The 26,918-nt window shown below is 39.5% G+C and overlaps 1 protein-coding gene and 1 pseudogene across 4 annotated transcripts in view; one reads left to right on the top strand and one right to left on the bottom strand.

Moving 5' to 3' along the window:
* Nucleotides 1–26,918, bottom strand: part of Rad50 (RAD50 double strand break repair protein) — a 138,690-nt gene that overhangs the window by 58,603 nt on the left and 53,169 nt on the right. For all 4 annotated transcript variants that reach the window (XM_087194551.1, XM_087194550.1, XM_004836612.3 and 1 more), the window contains 14 exons: nt 20,651–20,779; nt 20,169–20,334; nt 19,298–19,491; nt 18,144–18,350; nt 16,876–17,058; nt 16,030–16,187; nt 14,163–14,338; nt 13,343–13,580; nt 6,510–6,699; nt 5,099–5,225; nt 4,388–4,581; nt 2,759–2,869; nt 2,205–2,297; nt 2,016–2,129 (listed from right to left, as the gene is read on the bottom strand). In XM_087194551.1, the coding sequence (XP_087050677.1) occupies nt 2,016–2,129; nt 2,205–2,297; nt 2,759–2,869; nt 4,388–4,581; nt 5,099–5,225; nt 6,510–6,699; nt 13,343–13,580; nt 14,163–14,338; nt 16,030–16,187; nt 16,876–17,058; nt 18,144–18,350; nt 19,298–19,491; nt 20,169–20,334; nt 20,651–20,779 (2,280 nt within the window). The remainder of the gene's footprint in view (nt 1–2,015; nt 2,130–2,204; nt 2,298–2,758; nt 2,870–4,387; nt 4,582–5,098; nt 5,226–6,509; nt 6,700–13,342; nt 13,581–14,162; nt 14,339–16,029; nt 16,188–16,875; nt 17,059–18,143; nt 18,351–19,297; nt 19,492–20,168; nt 20,335–20,650; nt 20,780–26,918) is intronic.
* On the top strand, nt 22,283–25,207 carry LOC147823013 (WD repeat-containing protein 20 pseudogene; annotated as a pseudogene).

Consider the following 26,918-nt stretch of genomic DNA (forward strand, 5'->3'; position numbering starts at 1 on the left):
GAATAGGCTATCTTTCCTCCAATGAGGGTGGTTGGCTCCTTTGTCAAAGATGAGGTGACTGAGTATGTCTGGAGTTGTTTCTGCATCTTCTAATCTATTCCACTGATCTTCGGGTCTGTTTCTTTGCCAGTACCATGCTGTTTTTATCACAGTAGCTTTGTACTATAGTTTCAAGTTGGGGATTGTGATGCCCCCAGCCATGTCTCTGTTGCCTAGAATTGCTTTTGCTATTCTAGGTTTCTTCTGTTTCCAGATGAATTTTTGGATTGTTTTCTCTAGTTCTGTGAAGTATATTGTTGGAATTTCAATTGGCATTGCATTGAATCTATATAGTAGTTTTGGAAGTATGACCATTTTCATTATATTGGTTCTTCCTACCCAGGAACAAGGGATATCTTTCCATTTTCTTATATCCTCTTCAATCTCCTTCTTCAGAGTGTTGTAGTTTTCAGTGTAGAGGTCTTTTGCTTCCTTTGTTAGGTTGATTCCTAGATATTTCATTTTTTTAGATGCTATTGTAAAAGGAATTATTTCCCGAATTTCTCTCTCAATGGGTCTATTTGTGTATAAAAAGGCTATTGTTTTTTGAGTGTTAACCTTGATAAATACAGTTTTTCAAGGTAATTTTAATTATTTTGTAGAAAATAATTTCCTTAATAGAGAAAAATAAGTGATAAAAGAATCAACTGCAAAATGACAATACTACAAATATTCTTCTTACAGGGAGTTTTTAAGAATATCTTACACTTCAATCCCACTTTTGTGAATTTATCCTACATAAAGATATGTGAGAATAACAAAACACAAACAGATGTAGAAAGACAGACTGCCATATAATTTTTTTTTTTGGTACCAGGGATCGAACTCAGGTCCTTGTGCTTGCGCAGCAGGCAGCGAGACCACTGAGCTAAATCCCCAGCCCCAGACTGCCATATAATTTGCAATGAGGAAAAAAGTAATTAACCTGGTAAGTTTATAATCATTGAAAAGAATAAAATATGAGTTGACATATAAGATCAAATTATGTTAAATGAAAAAAGGTACGGAATATAAATTGTATGATCCTGTCTATAAATTTAAATATACACACATAAATCTAAACTTATTTGTTGATACATAAATAAAAAACGAGAACAAATTAGATTACTCTTAGCACTTATGGAGGCTGAGGCAGAACAGTAGCAAGTTTGAGTCTAGGCTGCACATCTTAGTTTTGGGGGACTTTTTTTGGTTTGGTTTGGTTTTTGAATTTTTTGAATCAGGGTCTCACTACACAGTTTAAATTGGTCTTAAAGTCACTATGTAGTCCAGACTGGCCTTGAACTTTCGGCAATCCTGTCTCAGCTTCCCAAGTGCTGGCATCATAGGCGTGTGCCACCACACCCAGTGTACCCTGCACACTTTAATGAGACCATCTCTCAAAGTAAAAATTAAAAAAAAAAAAAAATGAACTAGGGATACAGCTCAGTGGTAGAGTACCCACAAGTTAGATACTCAGTACTGCAAACAAAACAAAACCACCAAAACAAAAACAAGAGAAACTGGAACAGAAATGACATCCAGGAGAGAAGACTGGGTATTAGAAGGAAAAAGACAGTTTTAATTTTATGCCTTTAGGGGCCAGGAACTTAGCTCAGTGGTGCTGTTACCTGCCTTGCAAGTGCAAGGTCCTGAGTTCGATCCCTGGTACCACAAAAAAAAAAAAAAAATTTTATGCCTTTAAACATTTACCACATGGGCTTATTGAAAATAAAAATGAAAAAAAAAGGAAATAAATGTTATTAGAATTGATTTTCTGTTTGCACTTTTATTCAGTGGATCTTCTATTACAATAAAGCTCAATATAGGGCCGGGGCTTTAGCTCAGTGGTTCCGCTGCCTGCCTTACAAGTGCAAGGACCCGAGTTCGAGCCCTAGTACCAAAATAAATAAATAAACAAACAAACCAATGATCTCAAAGCTCAATATAGAAAAAGTATTCCACAGGTCTACATGATACCATGAACAAACACTTACCTTCTGTGTATCAATATCTTGTCTCATGGTTCCCATTTCTTTATTTATCTTTTCTTTTTGTTTGTCACATTCACTTAGTTGAGCTATTACTGTATTAAGTTCAGTTTCTTTTTGCTACAAAGAAAGAAAATTCTTGAAGCACTTGAAATAAAAATACAACCAAATAAATGATTTTAAGTTTTAAATTACCTTCTTATAGTCATCTTTTCCATCCTGAACGTAATTCTCTATGTTTTTCACATAGCCATGAATATTTTTAACCTTCTCTTTGATATCATTCAGCTGTGGAAAAATATTTATTGAACTTACATTGGTCAGCACTAGGATATTTAATAAGAGAACATAGTGAAATACTGGCTTGAAAGTTAGGATATCTTGGGTTCCAGTTTCTGCCACTACCTAATATGATCTCAGGTAAATTCCTTTATTGTCAATGGGAATGAATTAAATAGTCTCGATTCCTAACTTCTACTTTAAAATCATAAGGTAAAATATTTGAAGTTTGATCCTTATTTAATCAAAGAACTTCTAATGTCAAAATTACTTTATGAGGGCTGGGAACGTAGCTTAGTGGTAGGGTACTTGCCTAGTATGCACAAGAGTCTGAATCAATCCCCAGCACCACCAAAAAGAAAAACAAAAAAAGAATTATATCATGAATCTGAAAAACACTATCTTAAGCTATTTACTTTCATATGAAATAACAGTACAAGATAGAGATTTGAAAAATAATGAAATCTTACTTTATCCTGTGCCATTTTGTTGCTCGCTTGTTTTTTGTTGACTAATTCTTCTTTTTCTTGTTGGAACCTTTCCAACGCTGTTTCCAAAGGGTTTACTTGCTCTTTAGCATCCTAAAAATGTACGAACACATAACATCTTATGCAATATCTCATTATGTTTTTTTTGGTTTCTGACACAGGGTCTTGCTATGTAGTCCAGGCTGGCCTTGAACTCACTATGTAGCCAAGGCCATCCTCTAACTTGCAACAATCCTCCTGGTTCAGCCTCCCAAGTGCTGGGATTACAGGTGTGTGCCACCACGCCCAGCTAGCAATTACTTCACAATAATAAAAATACTCTGATGTTGGTGCAGCCATCCCTATTTGGAAAGGAAGGGGGACTTTCTAAGTATTGGATTATTTACCCTCATATCATCTCTACAATATGTTTACATGATAACCACTGTTCAATGATCATCAAGAACCTTAAGATTCTAAAATATCTATTGAATCTCTCTTTTTCTTTTTTTTTTGGTACCGGGGATCGAACTCAGGTCCTTGCACTTGCACTGCAGGCAGCGAAACCACTGAGCTAAATCCCCAGCCCCATATCTATTGAATCTATAAAGGTAGATACAATTATTTAGTATTGTTTCAATGTAGGTGAATTTTCTCATACTAGGATGTGACACAGTGTGGTGGGAAGCCAAACGTCTTTCAGTGTCGAGAGACCGATCTGAAAATCACCTGTCTCCTATTAGGTGTATGCACTTGGGCAACTCATGGGACATTAGTAAATTTCTTTTTCTATAAAAAGGAGATTTAGGGCCAGGGATTTAGCTCAGTGGTTCTGCCGCCTGCCTTTAAAGCGCAAGGTCCTGAGTTCGATCCCCAGTACCAAAAAAAAAAAAAAAAAAAGGAGATTTAGTCATCTCTTTCAACAGAACTATTGAGACATTAAACATTTTAATGCCTAAATGATTTATAAACAGTAAAAAAAATAATAAAATGCAGGGTAATCTATTTTATACACTAAGACTGATAATTTGCCATCCAAAATTATTTTAATAAAGAATTTACAGGAATTGATAAAGAGATTTAGTAATTTATTTGGTACTTAACGTACAAGTATAATTATGAAACCCGAGGTCAGGTTGCTGTTTCTAAAACTATTAATGAATTTAACTGGTTGAGTCTTAGATTTGATTGTTACAAAGTTTGGCAAATGCAATGTAGTACCTATGGCAACTCCATCTGCTCTGTTCCGATGAGGACTGCGAGACTATATTTGGAACTGCACAGAAACAGTGCTATGATGGAGAGTGTCTGCCATGCACAAAGCATTTGCAGCTAACACAGACCTCCCTCAGGACAAGGACTCCTTATGTAAAGTTACCCAACCACCAACTAACCACATCCAATGACATGAAGATCACTGCTTAACCAGGCAGCTGCTTCCTTGCCATGTCCAAACCTCTCCTTTCAGCAATCTACTTATTAGTGCAAATTCTGTCACTCAGAGACCACACAAAGAATTATATCATTTTCATTTGATTCTCACAATAACCACAGTCCTGGCCACTACATCAATAAAAAGGACTCCATGTATTTCAGCTAATTAAAAAAACAAACATATATAAATGATCTTACCTTTATCTCTCTGTGTAAAGACTGAACTTCAGTGGATAATTCCACAGTTTGCTCCTCAAGCTGCTGACGACGCTGCAAATTAGTGGCTATCTGAAGTTTCTCTGATTTAAGTTCATTTGTGGTACTTTTTAAGTGTTGTATTTGTTCCTGCTGGTCCTGTATAAGCTTACGATTCAATTCAATCTTACTGGAAACTGCATGAAAACATTACTGACACAGTGATTACAGTAAATACTATCAGCATCATCCTTCCAATTTTCGTAGACCTATGGAATCCAGGAAGGCTGAATTTCTTTCAGTTCCACCAACTGCAACAAAAGTGTCACAAGAACTCCAGACTTCAAACTCCAGACTTTCTGCTTTCTGACCCTTCCTGGACACTCACAGGCAAAGTGCATGTGATACTCTTCTACCATCCCAAATTTATTGTGCAAAGCAAGAAAAAAAAAAGAGAGAGAGAAGCGATGCTTTTGAGAACAGAGAATGACTACACTATGGCTGGAGCAAGGAAAGTTCTTTTTTTCTTTTGGTACCGGGGGATCAAACTTGGGACCTTGTGCTTGCCAGGCAGGCACCAGAACCACTGAGCTAAATCCCCAGGGCCCAAGAAAGTTCTTTATCCATGTAACAGATATAGATTTACTGTTACAAAAAAAGGTGCTGGTGATAAGGAAGTCTTCAAGGGTACAATGAAGAAACAGATCACATTACCTGTATCTAACTTGTGTTGTTTTTCTTGTTTTTCCTTGTTTACTTGTTGAACAGTTCGATCCAAATCTATTCCCTGTAGTTTAGCTGCTTGTTGTGCAATTTTTCTTTCAACATCTTTAAGTTCCATCTTAACAACAAAATAGTTATTTCCTCTAAGAAACTTATTGTAATGTGATAAAGCAAAAGTTTTTTAAAAAATTAAATAGAATAAAAGCAAAATTATTTTTAGTAATTCAAATGAGGGTTAAGGTTAGAGGAAGAGATAGATGGAGGGGAAGGGGAAATAAAAGAAATTACGATGTGCTATGTACATGTACTAATTCCCTACAATGAATGTAATCATTATGTACTGCAAACACATACTAATAAATTTTTTAAAGTGAGACAAATGAAAGAAGTTGATTAAAAATGAAAAACATGGGCCAGGGATTTAGCTCAGTGGTTCCACCACCTGCTTCACAAGCCAAGGACTGGAGTTCGATCCCCGGTACCAAAAAAAAAAGAAAAACAGAATTATGTAATTTCCATAATTTATGAATAAAAAATGTAATCCCAGGAATATAAATGATCAGTTGCTCCTGGAGGCTATATGAATTCTAAACACAATCTGTACATGCAAACTAGCTTAATACTCTAACGTCTCACATTCAAGTCATCATGCAACAAGTTTTTATTTATTTAGTTAGTTAGTTAGTTCTTTTATTGGTGCATTTTAGGTATACAATTCGTTTACATTTGTCATTGGGTGTTTGTACCTGTACATGATAGATCTTGGTTCTTATTTTTTTCCCCATTACCTGTGCACCCTTCACCCCCTCTGCCCTTCCCTAATTACATAGATTTCATTTCCGTTTGTTTTTTCTTTTCTCATAGTTTTTCCTTTCTCTCTTTTCCTTTCTCCTTCCCCTCCCTTCACTCCTTCGTCTTTGGACCTTTTTGCCTATTTCAAATTATCAATTATTCATTTTAATCATTTTATCCTTTGTTTACACTATCAGTTTCTCACACTAGTGAAACTACTCGGTATTTACACATGTGTGTCCTATTTATTTCACTTAAGAGTATGGCCTCGATATGCATCCATTTAGCTACAAATGACTCTAGTTTTTCATTCTTTATGGCTGAGTAGTACTCCATTTTATAGAAACACCACATTTTCTTTATCTAGTCTCCAGTTGATGGGCAACTGGGCTGCTTCCAAGCTTTAGCTATTACAAACTGTGCCACTATGAACATGGGTGCACATATATCACTGTGGTATGATTCTTTAATTCTTTTGGGAAGATACCCAGCAGGGGAATAGCTGGGTCAAATGGGACCTCTACTCCTAGTTCTTTGAGGTATCTCCATAATGACTTCCACAGTGGTCATGCAACAAGTTTTATTCTGCCTTAAGCTACAATAATCTTACCTGGAACCTCTCCATAATTGTAACATCTGTCAGACATACTTTCGCACTTTCTTCCTCAGGCATTATTGTACCCAAGAGTGTTTCCTGTTCTTCTATGTCATTCTTTAGGCGCTGTATGTCTCTGTTGACATTCTGCAGTTTGTTTCTTAATTCTGGTATTTCCTTCTCCTTCAAATCAATTATGTTTTGGCTTAACAGAAAACACACAATTAAAAACAATCTATCTCATATTGTTCCATAATCAGATTAAGGTTATGTATTCTTGGCAAGAATACCACAGAAGAGATGTTCCTTTTTTTGGCATAACAGTGGCTACATAATGTCACACTATCTTACTATCGGTGATGTAATCTTATTCACTTTGTTAAGATGGTGCCAGGCATATTTCTCCCTGTAAAGTTACCATTTTTTTCTTTGTAATTAAAAAATATTTTCACAAGAGACATGTTGAGAATATGTAAATATCCTGCTTCTCAAATTTCTGCTTACTTTTAGTATTCATTGGTAGAGCTTGCTTGCAATAATTGTCATTGTGGTGTTTGCCAAACTAAGAGCTATTCTACAAATTAACTGATCACATTCATCAAAAATGTCAAGGTCATAGGAGGAAAAAAATGGAAACAAAGTTTTTGTAAATAAGGAGGGGAAGAAGGAGAATGGGGAAAAAAGAATCAAGATATATTATACAGGTACAAATTCTCTATGATGAATGTGATCATTATGTATATCAAAAGTGTACTCCCCCCAAAAAAGTGTACCAATAAAATTAATTTTTTAAAATGTCAAGGTCATGAAAGACCAAAACAGACTGAAAGGGCCAGGGATTTAGCTCACTGGTTCTGATGCCTGCCTTGCAAGCACAAGGTCCCGAGTTCAATCCCCTGTACCAAAACAAAAACAAAAGTTATTCACCCTTTTTATTGTCAATATTCTAATGAATTACTGTCTCAAAGGCACATACTGGCTCCATATCTATTTTTAATTGAAACCAGTGAAGCAATAAAATTTGTATTTGAGTTTTTAAAAACTCAATTTATTTCTAAAAACTTCCAAATTCTGATTTGAAATTAGCAGAGTAAAGTGATATAATAAAGTAAATTAAGTGCTAATGGAAGTCTTAACAATAAAAAGAAAAAACCATAAACTCAAGAGTTGGCTTTTACAGTCTATGATCACCTAATGATTTTAAAAAGTGCATTTATGACCAAGAGGTGCCAACCTGAACTGATCTCTACCAAAAGACCTATAATTTTTATACCACTGAAATATGACATGTAACTGGGCCTGTCTTTGTGAACTATAAGTGTACATATAATTTTAATCCATTTACACACACACACACACACACACACACACCCCTACCTTTCACCAATGTGACAATGTGGTGCAGGTTTTGGTGCCTTCTTATTTGATGCTAGGTCCAAAATGCTAAAATAATTGTTCTAAGAAAAAGTAAAGAAACTTTCCTAGAGAATGAGCTACTGAGAACTATTAGGAGTCTCTGGGTTTGTTTTGGCTTTTCTCTTTTCACTTTTTATGAGATATTATTTTTGATTTTTTTTTTTTTTTTTTTTTTTAGTAGTGGGGATTGAACTCAGGTCATTAGCTTGTGAGGCAGGTGGTGGAACCACTGAGCTAAATCCCTGGCCCTTATTTTTGATTTTTTAAGTTTAATTTTCTCATAGTTTATGAGCTTTTTTACATGATTTTCAATGAACAAATCACAGCTTCACATTAATGAGATGTGATGTTTTCATACATGTATACGATGTGGAATGATTAAATCAAGTGAAATAATATATGCATTACCTTGCTTACTTATCTTTTTTATGCTAAGACATTTGAAATTTATTCTCTTTGGGTTCTTCTATGAACTCAATTCGTATATTTTTGGTTAGCATTTTTTTTCCAAGGGAATTATATGTAAAAGGACTCATACAGATATAGTACTGAAACTAAATTTTAGGAGAAACAGGGAAAGTGAAATTTTATTTAAATGCAGTTCTATAATAAATAAACCCATGTCAGTACTAAACAAATTGAGGATCAAGTATATTTTCAGCTGAGATTTCATTCATAATGGCAGGCTCATATTAAGTGTTGGTTTGGGGCTTTAAATGGAAAGTATTATTTTCCCCAAAGAGGATCTGGACTATTATGGCTTGTATCTAGATGTTCCTCTAAAGCCTCATGCAGTCATAGGTGGGGCTTTTTGGAGGTAGCTGGATCTAGGGTGAGTGATGCTGGGATTAAGGGTGCCCCACCTTGGGTATGGGCAGCACCAATCAAAAGGCTACATGTAGGGGCCGAGGATTTAGCTCAGTGGTTTTGCCGCCTGCTGCGCAAGCGCAAGGACCCGAGTTCGATCCCTGGCACCAAAATAAAAAAAAGGCTACATGTAGCCTGGATGCAATAAAAGGCAGAGGCAGGCCTGCTGCTGTCTTTGCTGCTTTGCTGCCTTTTACCTGCCCTGCTTTGCCATGAACTCCTTCTCCTCTGTGATGCCCTTCTGCCATGCCATTGCTATGGTGCCAACTATGGACTGAAACCTCTACAAACTATGAGCCAAAACAACCTTTCTTCCTTTAACTTGGGTAACAGGTATTTTGTCTCAGCAACGAGAAAAGTAAGACATGGCCCTTTACCACCTCCTTAGGTTTATCTTCTACCACTTTTCTCTTAGGCCTTTGGGTCAGACATGCCTCACTGACTTCATACTGCCTGGAGTGCCCTTCAGGGCAACTGCATGGCTGGCTCCTCAGTTCTCTCAGGTTTCCACTCAAATGCTACCTTCATCTGTAACTCCCCCATCACCCTCCAGCTACTCCCCATGCCTTTATCCAACTGTGTATTTCTCCATGGCACTGATCATCACCTACACATTCTATATAGTTATTTATTAGCTGTCTTCTCCCCATCAGCAAATAATTCCATGAGGGCATGAACTTTGTCAACTTTGTTTACTGCTGTATTACCAGTGCCACAGAACAGTGTCTATTATGTAAGTAGGGGCTGAATGAATACATAGTTCTTGTTACAGAGCTGCCACCAAGGGCTCATTTTCCAGTGAAAAAGAAATGTATGACAATCCTCCAGCTTAGTGATTGTCACAAATACACCTCTATAATGTCTCTGAAAGTGACACTGGAAGTGTATGACAACAGAACCAGTTGTAAGAGCTCAAAGGAAAACTTCTGATCACCTAAGTCAACACCCTCACTTTACATGGGGGAAATTAAGGCCCAGATAGGTCAAGTAACATCCCTAAGGTTGCATCAGAGCCAGAATTAGAAAATTATCAATCTGTCTAACTACTGTACACCTCTAAGCCGCTGTTTTTCCACACAGTGGGGAAAAAAAAGTCCTCTTAGTTTATAACTGCCCTTTCATTTGTGGATTTATGTGGATTTAAACTTTAAAAAAAAATGTGGAGCCAGGGATTTAGCTCAGTGGTTCCTGCACCCGCCTTGCAAGGTCAAGGTCAAGAGTTCAATCCCTGGTACCAAAAAAAAAAAAGTGTAAATTTATAAATGAGAGAGACATCTCATTTTCCTAAATTCATCGTTGTAGAGTTCACCAGGATGCCGTCCTACTAGAGCCTGGTGAGGAGACGGAGGCTCACCATTGGCCTGCTCTTGTTTTCATGATGATTCTTTCAGCAGAAATAGTTCCACCATACACATGTCCTCACTTAGCAGTCCTCCCAACATCTTGGTCCACTTTCGGTGCTTCCTCCAGACTTTTCCTAGCCTTAGCTTTATTTAATATGTGGTGACCAGAATGGCATACAAGTGCTACTGTGGACCTAAGATTACTGATTAAGGCCAGCCACAAATACTGTGACTCTTCTCCTAGCAAGTGGTTAGATGTCTTCTGAGTCTTAGCACATTCTGTGACTACTCTAACCAACCGAAAGGGACAGAAGTTCCATTGTGCAGTTGCTAGACCCAGGCCCTAAGGGACTTGCTGCTTCCAATCCTGTCTCTTGGAATGCTTGCACCTGGAGGCTGCACTTGGAATCCAACCCCTCTGCTGCCAAAGAGCAAGTCACATGTGGACATCATATGAAGGCATCCTGTTTGACAGCCCCAGCACAGTTCCCAGTCAGCAGCTCTAAGTGAGCCATGAATGTTCAACAGCCAGCCCGGTGAGCCCTGAGATGACTGCAGGCAACCTTAGACGAGAGCCACCCAGGCAGCCACAGAATCATGGAAAAAAATTCACTGCTGCTGTGAGGCACTACGTTTTGAGGAGGTTTGTTATACGCAATAACAGATGCTACAGTTCTCCTTCAATTAGGAAAGTTAACAAAGTTAGAAGAACAAGGGACTGTGGAGACATGACAGCGTGAGAGTGTTTTACTCTGAGAAGGGAAGCTGTGTGGCAAGGGTCCTAGCACATAACACCATGTATCCACTCAACACAGATCTACCACTAATGGCTTCACTTTTCTTCTGTGTTCTTTCTACAAACTAAGTTTTATCTCTTATTCGATCTTTTTCAAGATATTATATTATTCTATTTCCTTTTCATTTTTGAACTACTGCTCTATCTTATCACATTCTTACTAGGGCCCCAGCTATCTCGTTTTCATTCTTGATGCTTTTGTTAGTTATCTATTGTTGTATAGCAAAATACCCTCAAGGCTAGCAGCTTAACACAAAAGCATTTATTTTGCAGATGTGAAGACTGGGAGATATGCTTCTGATGCAGGGTCTCTGACAGAAGCTGCAGTCCAGCTGTCAGCTAGGGCTGCAATAATCTCAAGGCTGACTGCTACAAAAACTTTGGTGCTAAACTCACTTTTTCAAAGGCCTCAGATCCTCCTCCTATGGGCCTCTCCATGAGGCTGCTCACAACATGGCACCTAGATTCTCCCAGACTGGATGGTGAAGGAGTCACAGTACCTTAGATAACCGAATTGTGCAGAAACTTGCTATTACTTCTGTCCTGTTTTATTGGATACTGTGGATCTTAGGTCCCCAGTAGCACTTATGTGCCATCCTCATCACCACATAGTAAGTAAACCTAAGGCAACAATACAGGAGACCACGAGGACCATGTTAGAACCTGGCTGCCTCAAAGCACATCTTAGAACTTTCCCTGAAACTCTTCCTTGGTTTTCCTAGACAGTATACTCTCTTGATTTTTCTGCTTTTAGAGATTTTTCTCACTCAAATCTACCCAATCTTTTTTTTGGGTACCAGGAATCGAACTTAGGACCTTCTGCTTGCCAGGCAGGCACAATGCCACTGAGCTAAATCCCCGGCCCTACCCAATCTTATTAATACCAAATTAATTTTCCTAAAATACACCTTTCAGTAAATCCCTTAGGAATGGTTCCTTATCAGCTGTAAGAATGAGTCATCCTTAGGCCTGAACATTATGTAACCCTATTTTCTCAACTTGAGGGAATCAATCAATCCCTACAAATAATCCCCCAAACTCCAGATAACATTTCAGCTGGGGCACACATCACTTTCCCCTTCCCGGTGCACAAACTGTTCCAGTTTCCCTTCTCCCTATCCTTTTCTTTTTTTGGCACGGGGATCAAATTCAAGACTTTGTGCTTGCAAGGCAGGCACAGGGCCAGGAAGCCACATCCCTGTCCCTCTTTTATCTGAGTTGAACCAACTTCTCTTGGATTTATATTCCCCTTCCCTCCTCATTCGCAAAATTTTTTTTTTTTCACTCTTCTTGACTCATTGGCTCTGTCTTTTTTTTTGGTACCAGGGATCCAACTTGGGTCCTTGCGCTTGCGAAGTGGGTGGCAGAACCAAGGAGCTAAATCCCCGGCCCTGGCTCTGTCTTCTTAATGCATTTTTGGAACCACTTTTGAACACTTTACTAAAACGAGCTTTTTAATTCTGAGAAGGTTTCTCTTTAATTAGCCCATCCTTGTGGTCTAATTAGCTCCTTATAGGTCATACCTTTTTTTTTTCTTCCCCAGTACGGGGGATCAAACTCAGGAACTTGCGCTTGTGAGGCAGCTGCGGTGCCAGTGAGCTAAATCCCCAGCCCTGGGTCATGTCTTAAAGATCTCCATGGCTAGCCTTGTGCTCTATGCTCTGGGAGATACCAGGGAAATCACTGTATATAAATATAGCTTAACATTTTGTTTTTGGGAGCGCTTTTAAGGACTTTAATTCTTTTGCTGGATTAAGAAAGTGAGGTATCCACAAACAGTTCTAAATCTGTCAAAATTTATGCCCTCAAGGGCCGGGGATTTAGCTCAGGGGTGCCACTGCCTGCCTTGCAAGCACAAGGTCCCGAGTTCGATCCCCAGTACCAAAAAAAAAAAAAAAAATGTATGCCCTCAAGCCAAGTCTGTTATACACACACAAACAAAGACTATACATATTTCCTGACTGGTTTAAGAAACAAGCTTAGCGGGCTGGGGATTTAGCTCAGTGGTGCCGCCGCCTGCCTCACAAGTGCAAGGTCTTGAGTTCCATCCCCAGTACCAAAAAAAAGAAAAAAAGAAAAAAAAAGAAACAAGCTTAGCTTGCTTTATTTGTTTTTTCTGAGACACAGCCTCACTTTGTGGTGTACGCTGGCCTTGAATTAGTGGCAATCTTCTGGCCTCATCCTCCTGGGTGCTGGGATTACAGGTGTGTGCCACCATGCCTGGCTACAAGCTTAGCTTTAAACTAAAACTATTGATTCTACTACCATGTATGTAACATGAAATAGAATATACTAATTCAGAGTATCAAAACTCTGACTTTAATTTTATTCTTTCAACATTTCCTTACCAAGTATCTATCACACTCTATGAATATCTTTTACAACACTGCTGTTGATTTACAATAATGATAAACCCCTATTCTCACCTCATGGGCACAAGCCCCAGCATTTCATCTCGACGCTTTTCTTTTTTCTTTAGCTCTAACTCTGTTGACTTGAGTTTATCAGGAGCAAGCCGCAGCTTAGATTGCAAATCACTGATGACTTCTTGTAATTCAGCCTCTGTTTGAAAAACTCTCTGACAGACAGGGCAACATGACTCGTTTTCATCTGTTAGCTGAGTAATGAACTGAGAGTAAACTGCTGTGGCTCCAGCCAGCATAGCTATTTTAGGAAAATCAATAAATCTCCAGTGAGAAAAAGGTACATCTTCTCTTAACTATATAATTGTTCCTCTTGCTTTATTAACCGATTACAAATGAAATAAAAGGTCCCTCATATTTAGATCTTCTTCCAAAGGGCATAACATATTCAGATTTGTATAAATTATTTTCTTGTAACCTGCAAAAAGTATATCTACTGAAAGCTTTCTATGGGCCAGATACTGTTCTTAGTACTTTACTTATTATCTTATTTATGCCTCTTTAATACCCTAGATCAGTACTGGCGAACCTTTTAGAGCTTTCAATGCTAATAAATACCCTGCTGCCGGCACATGTGCCATAGGTTCGCCACCACTACCCTAGGCGGAAGGTAGTTCTTCATTTTGCAGATAATGAATGTGAAACACAGAAAGGTAGCGATATACTGTCCAAAGTCACACAGCAAGTGTGTTATACAGCCATTATTAAAAGTCAAGGCATTTGGCTCCATCAAAGGTATTTAAACCTCCCATCCTTAACGGTTACCTATAAATGAAAATTCAAAGTGTCAAAGTGCCATGGTAACATGAAGTTGGTAACTTACCTCGCTGTTTTGAAGATTTTTCAATATCCTCTTTAAGCCTGTCTAAATCACTTTCAAAATCCTGGCTACCACAAACATCAAATAGCTTGTCTTCATAGTTGGACAACTGTTCTTCCTTTCTTTTTAGCTCATTACTTATATGATTTTTATTTTGCTCAGCTGAAGCTAGTTCCTTGCTAAAATAAAAACAAATGTAGATTATAATCCAAACAAATTCTTCCAACAAAGCACAAGGTTTGGTATGACCAAGTAATTTTCTAAAATTAATTGATTCACACTGGGGATCGAACCAAGGGCTTTGAACAATGCTAAGCACATACTTTACCACTTAACTACACTCCCAGTCCAAATATTTTTCTCAGAAGTCATGGCAAAAGTCCACTCCTACTTTAATGATCTCTACAGGACATGGATCACCTGCTAATCCTGGTAATGGGTCTACCCCCAGAAAAATGTACACAGGCATAGTTCTGCCTGATTTCTGGGAGTTCATGGCCTTAGATTCCAGGATAAGAGAAGAACTAGGCAGAAGAATTATTCTGAAAAATCTGCTTGAGAAAAACATGTAAATACACATATACTTCATCATACTATCCATTGTGAGTCTTGCTAAACATCTGGAACAATATAACTGATATGTAAGATGCTTTCATCATCCAGCACTTCTCATCAGTCATCAGTGCAGGTGCAGGACCTCTAGATAGCAGCAAGTGCTTTGGATGCTCTCCTTAAAGGATCATCTTCCCGAGGCACCTCAGATACTGCTCCTGCTCAGCTCTCAGCCTGGCCCCTAGGGATATCCTTGTTTCCTTCACTTGCTCCTCTCCTTTTCCATGCCTGTACTTTTTTTTCACTTGCACACATTCCTCATCTTTAATTTTACATCTTGTTATACAAAGGTACTGTTAACACACGATTCTAATTCTTTGTCAAGCAGCAAGATGACAATGCATCATAACACAGCACAGAATGCTTCCTTGAAGAAACCACATCAGTAGTATTTGGTAAATGGTTATGCATAGAACTCACCTGGAGGGTAATGTTAAACATTCCTCATACAACAAATGGGAAATGTAACTTTAATATAAGATAAAATGTCACTCTTTATGCTTTAAAACTCTGGGACATTTAAATCCAGATGATACAAGGTGCTTTAATTCTAGATTCCATAACTGAACACTATTCTGTTAGTTGCCTGAGAGTCAATAAACTATGAGGACTGCTTATGTCCATGTCTGTATTTTTAAAAGCTGGTGCTTCCCAGCAGTTTACTGTCTCTTTGCTTTGCAAAACTCTCTCAAGGTAACATGCTTATCCTAATGATGTTAAATGTCCATTACATAACAACAACTTCCAATATTCTGAACTTCAAACTTCAATATTCTATTCCCTAAAAGACCCTTCTGCAACAAATGCATATTTAACATGGTCAAAGCATAATCTATTACCTCCCTAAAAATTCGGTGTAAAATTTTTGATCCTCTTATCCAACCAGCATCTGAGAAAAATGATATTTTTAGAGACTGTTCTTTTTTTGGATTTTTTTTTTTTGGTACTGGGGATTGAACTCGGGACCTTGGTCTTATGAGGCAGACAGCAGAACCACTGAGCTAAATCTCCACCCTAAAAAATGATATTTTATAATGGGTTAATAATAGAAATGAAAAGAAAATTTCAGAATTTTAATCCTCTAAGATCTACACACTTCCAAAGGAGAGGAGAGCCCAATCAATACCAATTTACTTAACTTGCAAAGAGCAGGCCAATTAATATGACATACCATTTCATGACAATATATTATTTAAAACAATGAAAAAGAAAAGCAGAAAGGGATTTCTACTACAATGGCAATGTATCAACTACTCACTTCAATTTGGCGAGTCTATCCCTGGTCTGATTAATTTCTTTTGATTTACTATGAAGCCAATCTTCAAGCTGTTTTTTGTTAGGAAAATACCCCAAGAGTGAAGTTAACTCATCACTATGCCTAGATTTTATCTTTCTGATTTGTTCATCTTTGTCAGCCTATAGGGAAAAAACAAAAACACTTTAGAAAACCAACTCTGTATCTCCACATTGTATCAAGAGCAAAAATAAATTCCAGATTGACTAAAGTTCTTGACACAAAAATAAAACTATAAAAATGCAAGTGGGTAATTCTAAGCCTTAAAAGAAGATTAGCAAGTCTAATGATGGAAAAATTTAAAACTTCCATACATCAAAAATAAAGCAACATCAAAAAAAATAAAAAACAAACAAACAAAAAAATAAAGCAACATAGGTTGGGGATTTAGCTCAGCAGCACCATGCCTGCCTTGCAAGTGCAAGGTCCCGGGTGCAGTCCCCATTACCAAAAATAAACAAATACATAAAGCAACATGCATGTGTATTTATGTGTATGTACTTCTGCATTATTAACTTTTTATAATTAAAAAATCACTGTTAGTCACAGTGGTGCAAGCCTAGATGCTCAGGAATGAGGCAGGACAATCACTTGAGCCCAGGAGTTTGGGGATAGCCTGGGCAACAGAGCACAATCTTTGTCTCAAAAACAAGAACAACTTCGAAACTTAAAAGTCTATTTTACAGTGTTTAGCTCACTTACCTTTAATATACAAAGCAAATACCAAATTAAAACTCACTGTCAATTATTTAGGCAACATAAGCTGTTTTAAATACTTGACAGTATAATTCAAACAGAAAGCAAACTCACTTTGTCTTTAGTTAGCATCTCCATCTGGGTACGGGTTGTTGTGTGATGATTTAACTGCTCCATCTCCTGGTCCAATTTACGCAAGGTCCTGTCTAGGTCTGCTTTCTCATTCTGAAGGTTTATCACTTCTGTTTTTAGGGTTTCTATATTGCTGTTTTTCTCAGCCTTGCTTAACTCATGTTCCTAATAAAAAATTCAAACAAATGCACAGGTTAATGTATTTTGCATCAGAACTAAAATAATGAAAACTGTACTAGAAATGACTAACAATGGTCAGAATACTACTTTGCTTGTATCCAACAAGAGAAGAGACATAGGCTATGTATGCTTTAAGGAAAATCTTACTGGGTTCTAACGGTAGAAAATCAGTAAAAAAACCTAGATGGGTCTAGTTGATGTTGACTTAAATTATAAAGATGGGTTTTAAGAGAGGATTTGCCGGGGCCGGGGATTTAGCTCAGTGGTTCCACAGCCCGCCTTATAAGCACAAGGTCCCAAGTTTGATTCCCGGTACCAAAAAAAAAAAAAAGAGAGGATGTGCCAAGCTTTAAAATGCTTACTTTTGTGAAGAAAAGAGACAGACTAAAAACAAAGAAGAAAATTTAGAAATTCTTGAAAAGAAATTGACTAAGAATGTTCACCACAGCAAACAGTGATAAAAAGACAAAAACCATATAAAATTATAGTGTGTAGAGCCTAGAGGGAAAACACTTGTTTTCTTGCTCAAGTAAATGGTTCCTAACCAAGATGCCGTAACCATCGCCTGGCTCTGTTCTGCCTAGAACACACATTCCCATGCTCACTCTCGAGACGGAGGTTGGAAGGTGTAGACTTTAAAGTCCAAGCACAAGTATCTTTACAAAGTTCCTTGGCTGATTCTAATTTTCAACTCACTGGGTTCTAGAACCAAAGAGCTGGATGATTAAGATACTCAGGTAAGTTCATTTTATGTTAGATCATAGAAAAAGTAGACATTTTTATTTATAATAACCTACAGGAAACAGGGAAATAGATCCTTCGCAAATAAAGAGGCCCAACAGATGTAAGGGAGGAGGGGAAGGGGACATAAAAAGGAACTGAGATGTGTTATGTACACGTGCCAACTTCCCACGATGAATGTAATCATTATGTACTGTAAACATGTACTGATAAAAATAAAAACCTTTTTAAAACCATAATCTTATGAGTAGTAACAGATAAAATAATTCAGAATGAAAGATTTTAAATATCTTACACCTTAAGATGATGAGATTACTTAAATATCTTACAGCTTTTGTGAGCTCCTGGTCCAGTTCAAGAATCCTGTCTGAAGATCCTTCCAACTGTTGTAATTCATACTTCACACTTTTCAGCTCATTTTGCTTCTTACTTAGGATTTCTGATTTTAGCTCCATTATTCTTCCAAGTCCTGTTTTCTTATCTCTTATCTCATCTATCTGTTTTTGTTTCAGAGTTTCTTTTTCTTCAAAGTCATTCTAAATACATACATGGAAGTGTGCATTAATAATTTTTCACTACACAATTGATTAAGAAAAAGTTTCTTCACTGCAAAACTAACATTGTGAGTCAGGCATGGTGGACCACAGCTGTAATCCCAGCACCACAGGAGCTGAGGCAGTAGGATCCCAAATTTGAGCCAGCCTGAGCAACTTAGTGAGACGCAGTCTCAAATGAAAATAAAAAGGGCTGGGTATATAGCTCAGTGCAAAGGCCTTGAGTTCAAATCCCAGTACCAAAAAAAAAAAAAGTAACATTGTGTACAATGAAGAAAATACAGAAAAGTATTTTTTATAAATGTGAGAAGTGTTATCCAGAGATAATCATTAATAACTCTGAGCAAACTTTTTGTTGCAATCAGCCTTAAAAAGAAATTTTACTTAAAATAAAACTGTCTAGCCAGGCACAGTGGCACATGCCTGTAACCCCAAAAACTCTGAGGTTAGGACAGGAGGCCTGAAAACTGGAGGCTAGCCTCACAACTTAGTGAGATCCTGTCTCAAAATAAAATCAAATAAATCAAATTTAAAAGGGCTGGGTAATGTAGTACAGTGGTAGAAAGCCTGCCTAGCATGTATGAGCCACTGGGTTCAATCCCCAGGATTCCCCTACCCCCAAAAAAGGGGTCCACATTTTACTCATATTTGTATCCTTATGAACTTTTAAAAATTTGCTTCTGTAAAGTTTTTTTTACAATAGTGCAGCTTAGACTTCATCTAAAAGACAAAACAGAAAACAAAATCTGACACAAAAGAAAATAGGGAGAAAGGAAGGGACAAGAAAAAAAGTGAAAATAGAAAAACAAGGAAACAAAGCCTTTGTACATAAGGAGGGGAGGGGGGTGTGAGGGGGGGAATGGGATAAAAAAATAAAATTTATTAAGAAAAGAAAAGAAAATAGCAAACATTTATTTCAAAATATTTACCATCAGCTTCTTAGCAGTTTCTGCTTCCTGTTCTTGTCTCTCTCTCACTAGTCTGTGAAAATTTTTAATCTGTCTATCACTGAATGGTCCATGTTCAAAGCCCTCCAATTCCAGGTGTGTTGCCAATGACTGAATTAACGAATCTCTAGCTTGGATATGTTCTTGATGCCGATCTGCTTGTAGCTGTAGGCGGCCTTTAAAGAAAACAACCTAGTAATTTTTTTCAGTTGATTTCTTAAAAGCTGAAATAACGGTAAATTCAAGAAGCTGAAAAAAAAATACAGTGTGATCTCTTGATACTTAGCCCAGTTTCCTCCAATGAGAATGTTTTGCAAAACTGCATTATAATACAACAGCCAAACTACTGACATTGATATAACCCATCCATCTTATTCAAATCTCCCAATGTTACCTGTACCAATTTATATGGGTACACGTATTAGGTTTCAGATAAGTTTTCTTCACTGCCAGGTTTCATATAATTTTATCACTAGCAGTCAAGATACTGAATCATTCTACACCGTAAGAACCCTCTTGTTGCTATTTTTTAACCTTAACTATATCCTTCTTCCTCTTGCCCTTCCTCCTATCTAGTACCCTGGCAACCACAAATCTGTTCACTACTTCCTAAGTTTTTTTTTTTAAACTGGGGATCAAACTCGGGACTCTGAGCTTGCAAGGCACGTGGTGGAACCACTGAGTTAAATCCCAGGCTACTTCCTAAATTTTAATGTTTCAAAGACATTATATATATAGAAACATACCACCTATAAGCTTGAGACTGGCTTTTAAACATAAGTCCCTGGAGATTCTTCATTCAGGAAAGGTATATCATACTAAGAAAAAAGACCAAGTAAATACTTTGTCCTACCTTGTTCAACAAGTAGTTCTGACTTTTCTTGATTGAGAAGCCTAGATTCTTTATTTAATTTATCCAGTTCACGCTGACAGTCTACTAATCTCCTTTCTTTCTCCCTTACTGTTCTCTGATGATTGTGATATAAGTCATTAAGTTGCTCATCAGTACCTTGAAAAACCTGTGTGAAACAAAAATGAAATCCTTTAATGTATAAATATGAGAAGATACAATCACACTAAGTAAACAAAAAAAATATTATTCAACATCCTTCTTTTTTTTGTTTTTTTGGTACCCGGGATCGAACTCAGGACCTTGTGCCTGCGAGGCAGGCAGTGGAACCACTGAGCTAAATCCCCAGCCCAACATTCTTCTTTTTAACATACACACATAAGTAACACAAACATGAAAATGTGAGTGGCAAAACCTGTTTCTAATGAGGTCCATTATAATCATCCCAAAATTTTCAAGTAGAAGAAAACTCTATTACCACAAACCTTTTCCATTTTCTGTTCTAGTTCACTGTTATCTTTCTCCATTTGCTTTTTTCGGCTTTCCAAGGCTTTAATTTCATTATCAAGTCTCATTATTTTAGAGAGATTATGCTCAATTTCTTCTAGACGATTCTAAAAATAAAAAATTATACATAAATAAAATTTGTTGGGAGCAGTTCTACGTAATTTTGGGGGGAAATCATTTCACAATTAAATCATGATTAGGGCCTCGTTTTCCTTCCCACAGGCCAGCTATGGCATGTCGAGACATAGCTCCATCTTTGCCTTCAGTCACAGCTAAAACCTCAATGGTCCAGTGATGCTGTGATGCTCCAGGACAAGATTACACCAGCTGAAGACATCCTGGGAGGAACAAAATCTTCATCTGCGTAGTTCCTCATTGTTTCAGGATTTTTGCCACCGCTATTGCCGCTGCCCTTTGAGTCACCTTTTATACATCTGTTAATCTCCCAAGTACTGAACTCTCTGCCCTGAGTCATCTGTTACATTTGTTTCTCCTGATGGACTGAATAAAGGTGTGGCCAGCTCAGGGGCTTTCTTCTTTGCTGCCCAGAGCAGCACTAATCAGGCCCAAAGCTCAGCTTCTTCTCTATGTCTTATTTCTTCTCTTCTCTGTCTATATATTAATTAATTTGCCCTGTGCTGTCATGGCTTGAAGGAGACTAGGACTTAGTACAAAGGTTCTAGTAAGATCCCCTTTCTCTGTTCCCTACAAAAATTCACTCTAGGGCCGGGGATTTAGTTCAGTGGTTCTGCCACCTGCCTTGCAAGCAGAAGGTTCTCAGTTCGATCCCCGGTACCCCCCTCAAAAAAAACCCAGTGTAAATTAGAGTGAATGGGGGGGGAGGTACCAGGGATCGAACTTGGGACCTTGTGCTTGCAAGGCAGGTGGCAGAACCAGAGCTAAATCCCCGGCTAGTTTACACTGCTGGTGGGTGAAAAGAAACAGGATCTGCAAGAGCCAGTACTCTCATTTAATGCTAACAGGACTTTAAAAGAGGCACAGAGAAAAATAACTTGCCTAAGGCCTCACAGCTAGTAGAGAAGAGCATAACTTAAATTCTTTTTGTTTTTTGGTACTGGGGCCATGTGCATGCTAGGAAAGGGCTGTACCACTGAGCTATATATACCCTTAAATTCCACTTTTGATTTCAAAGCCAATGCCCTGCCCATGATAACTCCCACAAAAGTCATTCACTCGTAGGGTACTGAGAGCTACAATATGGAAAGTACCACATTTTTAAGAACCTGATCTTTAAAAGGCCAATTATTTTTGTTTTTTGTTATTTTTTTCAGTGTTGGGGATTAAACCCAAGGCTTCACACATGCTGGGCAAGGCCTCTACTATTCAGCTATACCTTCAGCCCTAAATTATTTTTTTAAATATCACAACTGAGCCAGGTGGAAACTTATGCTGAGTTAGTAGCACATTCTGAGCCTGTAGGCAAATATGCATGAAAGATTGTATTTCAAACCTAACTGTTCTTAAGCACAGAGGCCTGTGAGGTGAAGTATAACAAATGATCTTGGCAGTTTGTTCCCAAGGCCTATTTCCATGGGTAGCTGGCTGACTCGTCTCCTAGGAATATGTGTGACCTGGTTTAGGGTCTTGTCTCCTTGCATGATGTTGGGAATACTCTCCAAGGCTGTGGCACTGATTCCAAAGCTGACCAACTATTCTAAGACAACCGTAGAACTTAATTTTTAAATACACTGCATTTTAAGATACTGAAGTGCTTAGATATCAACTACAAACCTTCACAGCTGAATCAAAATGATCATTAACTTTTATTACTAACATCTGATGAGGAGTTCTCTGCTAGATAAAATGGCTCCGGCAGCCCCACCTCCCAAATGCCTTTTCCTGGCAGATAATAAATCACTCAGGGAAACAATAACCTAACTTTCCCTCCTTGAAGCTCTCCTGCTTATAGTCCTTCCCACTGAGTTCAAACTTGCCAATGGATTTAAACCTCACCTCTGGCTGCAGCCAAACATCTACCTCCACTATGGGCCCCTCATGCCCCTTGCCCACCATATAAGAGGTCACCTAGCCAGCCCTGGCTGCTGCTCTCGTCATTGTTTGAGACAGCCCGACACCCTGTCCCCTAATAAAGGCCGAGTCTCGGGTGTTCGTGTTTTCGGCTCATTCTCATCCTCTCATTTCTGGTCCCAAAACCCAGGAAAAATATGATCACGATTTTGTGATGATCCCCTGCTGGCCAGAGTTGATTGGCCTCCCAACTGTCCTTCTCAGATGCTGGTAAGCCAACACCTGAGCAGGGGCCTTTATCCTTGCTGTTGCTGATACTCACATCCACACCGGCCTTCAATTCTTGGGTCTGTGTCTCTCTCCCTCTCTCTCTTTCTCAAAAAATCTTAGCGCTGGCCTTCCCAGGCCTGCTTGAGGGGATCCAACCCTGTCCGTGTCTCCTTCGTAAACCTCAATGACCAGTCTAGGAATGGCAACCACCTCTGTTTCAATGTGGGCCAGGAGCTCTACTTCTGTATCTACAAGGGGGCCGCAAGGCTGCTGACTTGAGTAAACCAATAGATAAAAGGATATACAAAGGAACACAGCCTACTTGTCATGACTTCAACCACCTAACAGCCACAGCAGAGTGTCTCTCTCTTAGTGGGCTTTTCTACAGGCCAAGTCTAGCTTATAGACCCAACCAAAAAAGAAACTAGCAAACTATTTAATGAGGAAAGACTAATAGACAAGGGACACGTAACCTGTGTCAAATGGGTGCCTGGCTCAGAAAGCCTTTTCCTAGTAGCCCATTCGAGTGGGAACATGTACTTGTATAATGTGGAGCACACTTGTGGCACTACAGCCCCCCCACTATCAGCTCCTGAAGCAGGGAGAGAGCTTTGCTGTGCAGAGCTGCAACAGCAAATCCATGAAGAAACCTCTTCTTAAGTGGACAGTGGGCGAGGGGGGCCTCAGCAAGTTTGCTTTCTCCCCGGATGGCAAGTTCTTGGTGTGCATGAGCCAGGACAGGTTTCTGTGGGTGTTCAACTTCAACTACATGGAGCTCCATGGTACGGTGAAAAGCTACTTTGGAGGCTTGCTGTGTGCTGGAGCCCTGACAGCAAGTACATTGTGACAGGCGGGAGGACGACTTGGTGACAGTCTGGTCCTTCATAGACTGCCGGGTGATAGTGAGAGGCCACGGGCACCAATTCTGGGTCAGTGTTGCGGCGTTTGATCCCTACACTACTAGCATAGAAGAAACCGACCCCATGGAGTTTAGCAGCAGTGATGAGGACTTCCAGGACCTTCTTCGTTTTGGCAGAGATCGAGCCAAGAGCACGCAGTCACGGCTGTCCAAGCAGAACTCTACCAAGAGCCGCCCCATCAGTGTTATCTATCGGTTTGGCTCGGTGGGCCAGGACACACAGCTGTGCTTGTGGGACCTTGCGGAAGACATCCTTTTCCCCCACCAACAGCTCTCAAGAGCAAAGACACACACCAATGTCATAAATGCCACAAGTTCTCCCACCGGAACCGATGGGAACAGTGTCACAATGCTCGGGAACTCTGTGCCCCTGCCACTGCCACAGTCCAAAAGCCTCCCCCATGCAGCTGTCTCAAACACTGGCAGCAAAAGCAGCGTCATGGATGGGGCCATTGCATCCAGGGTCAGCAAGTTCGCCACCCTCTCGCTGCACAACCGGATGGAGAGGCACCATGAGAAAGACCACAAGCAGAACCACAGCACGGGGCACATTTTCAGCAAGAGCAGTGACAAACTGAACCTCATTACCAAAACCAAAACTCTGGGGGCACTCCTGTGTCCACAGATGGAAGACGTTCCCTTGTTAGAACCGCTGATCTGTAAAAAGACAGCACACGGAAGACTGACTTAATTTTTTTGAAGACTGTATAGTCAATGCTTATCAGGAGGGATTTATTTGCACATGGGGAAGGCCTGGTAAAGTGGTTAAGTTTTAACCCTTAATGCTGCACCAGATCTAGAACTTGAATAGGCAGTGATTTCTTTTCTTGCAGGAGGGGCGGGGTGTACAATGAATGTGAATGACACTTTTTATTCTTTTTTTTTTTTTTTTTGACAGGGATGACATCCCTTCCACTTCGAGACAAATTTTTTTTTGACACTTTTTATTCTTAATGTAAATCTAAATGCATCAGAGCCATAATTTTGGATACTGCATGCCATGTAATTCCGAGTCATTTGATAATTCACCTCAGAGCATTTAAAACTATATAATCAAACTAATTGCCAGCCAAGTCTGTCACCCTCCAGGGAGCCAACAGAGCCCCAGATAGCGTCTTGTATCCGATCCTGCAGTTTAGGGAATCATGACTGTGGGGAACAATGACTTCAAATTCTGAACTTAAAATCGATGCTTTAACTGGAATATTTTTCTTAACCACTCAACTAGAATATTGTACACCTGATCAGAGAATGCGTTCAGTACAGATGGCCATTAATTGTCATTTATAGTCCAATTTTTTACCTTAATCAAAATGTTTAGTAATCTATGAAATTTAACTTTAAGAACAAAGCATCGGGCAGGGTTGATGATATTATTTTCACATTTTTCTGGCAATCCACAGAAAAAGAGCCTTAATTTAAAAAACCCATTTTAGTCATTTTATGACAATTTAAATTGTTTAATAAACATCTTTTTCCAAAGGGGAAAAAAAATCTTAGTGCTAAGTCAGACAGACTCTTCTCAGCCCGTGGCCAGGACGGCTGCCCCATCCTCCTGATGAGGACACCCCATCGGCTCAAATCCTCTTGCTCACACTGTCTCTCCGGAGAGCAGAGATCGGAGATCATCAAAGGGGAGGAGGACGCTCCTCCCTCTTGCCCTTCTCCTCAGGAGCTTTTCGGATACTCACCTTACACATCTGGCCTCCCTTTACTTGGACTCGCTGATGACGTCAAGCCTAAACAGCTTCTTTCCTATTGAAGCCAGGCGTGGTCTCTATATAGATTAGATAATGGGTCCCAATGGCCAGAAAACAGAACATTTGACCCAAATGTACTTCGGGATCTCCTTACTTTCTGTTATCGCAATGGCAAATGATCTGAAGGCCCCTATGTGCAGGCTTTCATCTGCCACCACACTCACCCTTCTCTTTGTGAGTCCTGTTCCACCACCCAAATTCTCCTTGCCCACGCGGCTTCAACCCCCACTCCCAACCTCAGCCCAGACTTGGACACGACTACCTTTGATCTGGCTAACCAGAAGCCCCTCTCGGCCCCGCCCCGCCCTACAATCCTGCCACCTCCTCTCCTCCTCAGTGCCTCAACCACTTCCTCTGCTCTCCCTCCCCACAGCGCTCTCACTGGACAGAACCAAAACTGCCCAGCCCCCTCCCCTCCTCCCCTCCCCACACCCATGCCAGATACCCCACACTTCCAGCCCCTCCCGCCACACTCGTGCCTCTCTCGGAAGTGGCAGGAATGGAAGGCATTGTCGGAGTCCATGTCCCTTTTTCGCTCATGGATCTTTCTCAAATCGAAAAGCATCTCAGCTCTTTTTCCTCTGATCCTGACTCCTACATCAAAAATTTCGTTACTTGACTCTCTCCTATGACCTCACTTGGCATGATATCTGTATCATACTAACTTCTACTCTCCCTCCCAAGGACAAGGAAAGAGGCTGGACAGCGGGCCAAACTGCGGCAGATGAATTTCATGCTGCAGATAATACCAAGACGGTGGCAGCTCAAGCTGCACCCCGGGAAGATCCCCAATGGCACTATCAGCCAGGTCAGGCAGATCAGGACCACAGAGATCATATGATTATCTGCCTTATTAAAGGCCTAAAGAACACAGCCCACAAGTCTGTTAACTTTGGTAAGATCAGGGAAATAACTCAGACCCATAAAAAAATCCAGCGCAATTTCTGTCGCGCCTCACTGAGGCCCTTCAGAAATACACCAAAATTGATCCTACCTCCCGGGCTGGCATGATTGTCATTAATACTCACTTCACCTCTCAGTCAGCCCCTGACATTAGGAAAAACTGAAAAAGATTGAGGAGGGTCCTCAGGCAAGCCAACACGATCTCCTCAACATAGCTTTTAAGGTATATAATGGTGGAGAAGAACAGGAAAAACAGGAAAAGGCTCTCTGAGATAAGGCTAAATACCAGATATCTGCAAGTGCCCTGCATGGCTCAAATGGCTCACAACAGGGCCCCAAGACTAAAGGGGCTATAAACAAACCACCTGCTGGGGTGCCTCCAGTCCCTGTTTTAAATGCAATCAA

Source organism: Heterocephalus glaber, unplaced genomic scaffold, assembly GCF_053883595.1.
Source record: "Heterocephalus glaber isolate CG9 unplaced genomic scaffold, H.glaber_assembly_v1.0 deba00001606, whole genome shotgun sequence".
Lineage (NCBI taxonomy): Eukaryota > Metazoa > Chordata > Mammalia > Rodentia > Bathyergidae > Heterocephalus > Heterocephalus glaber.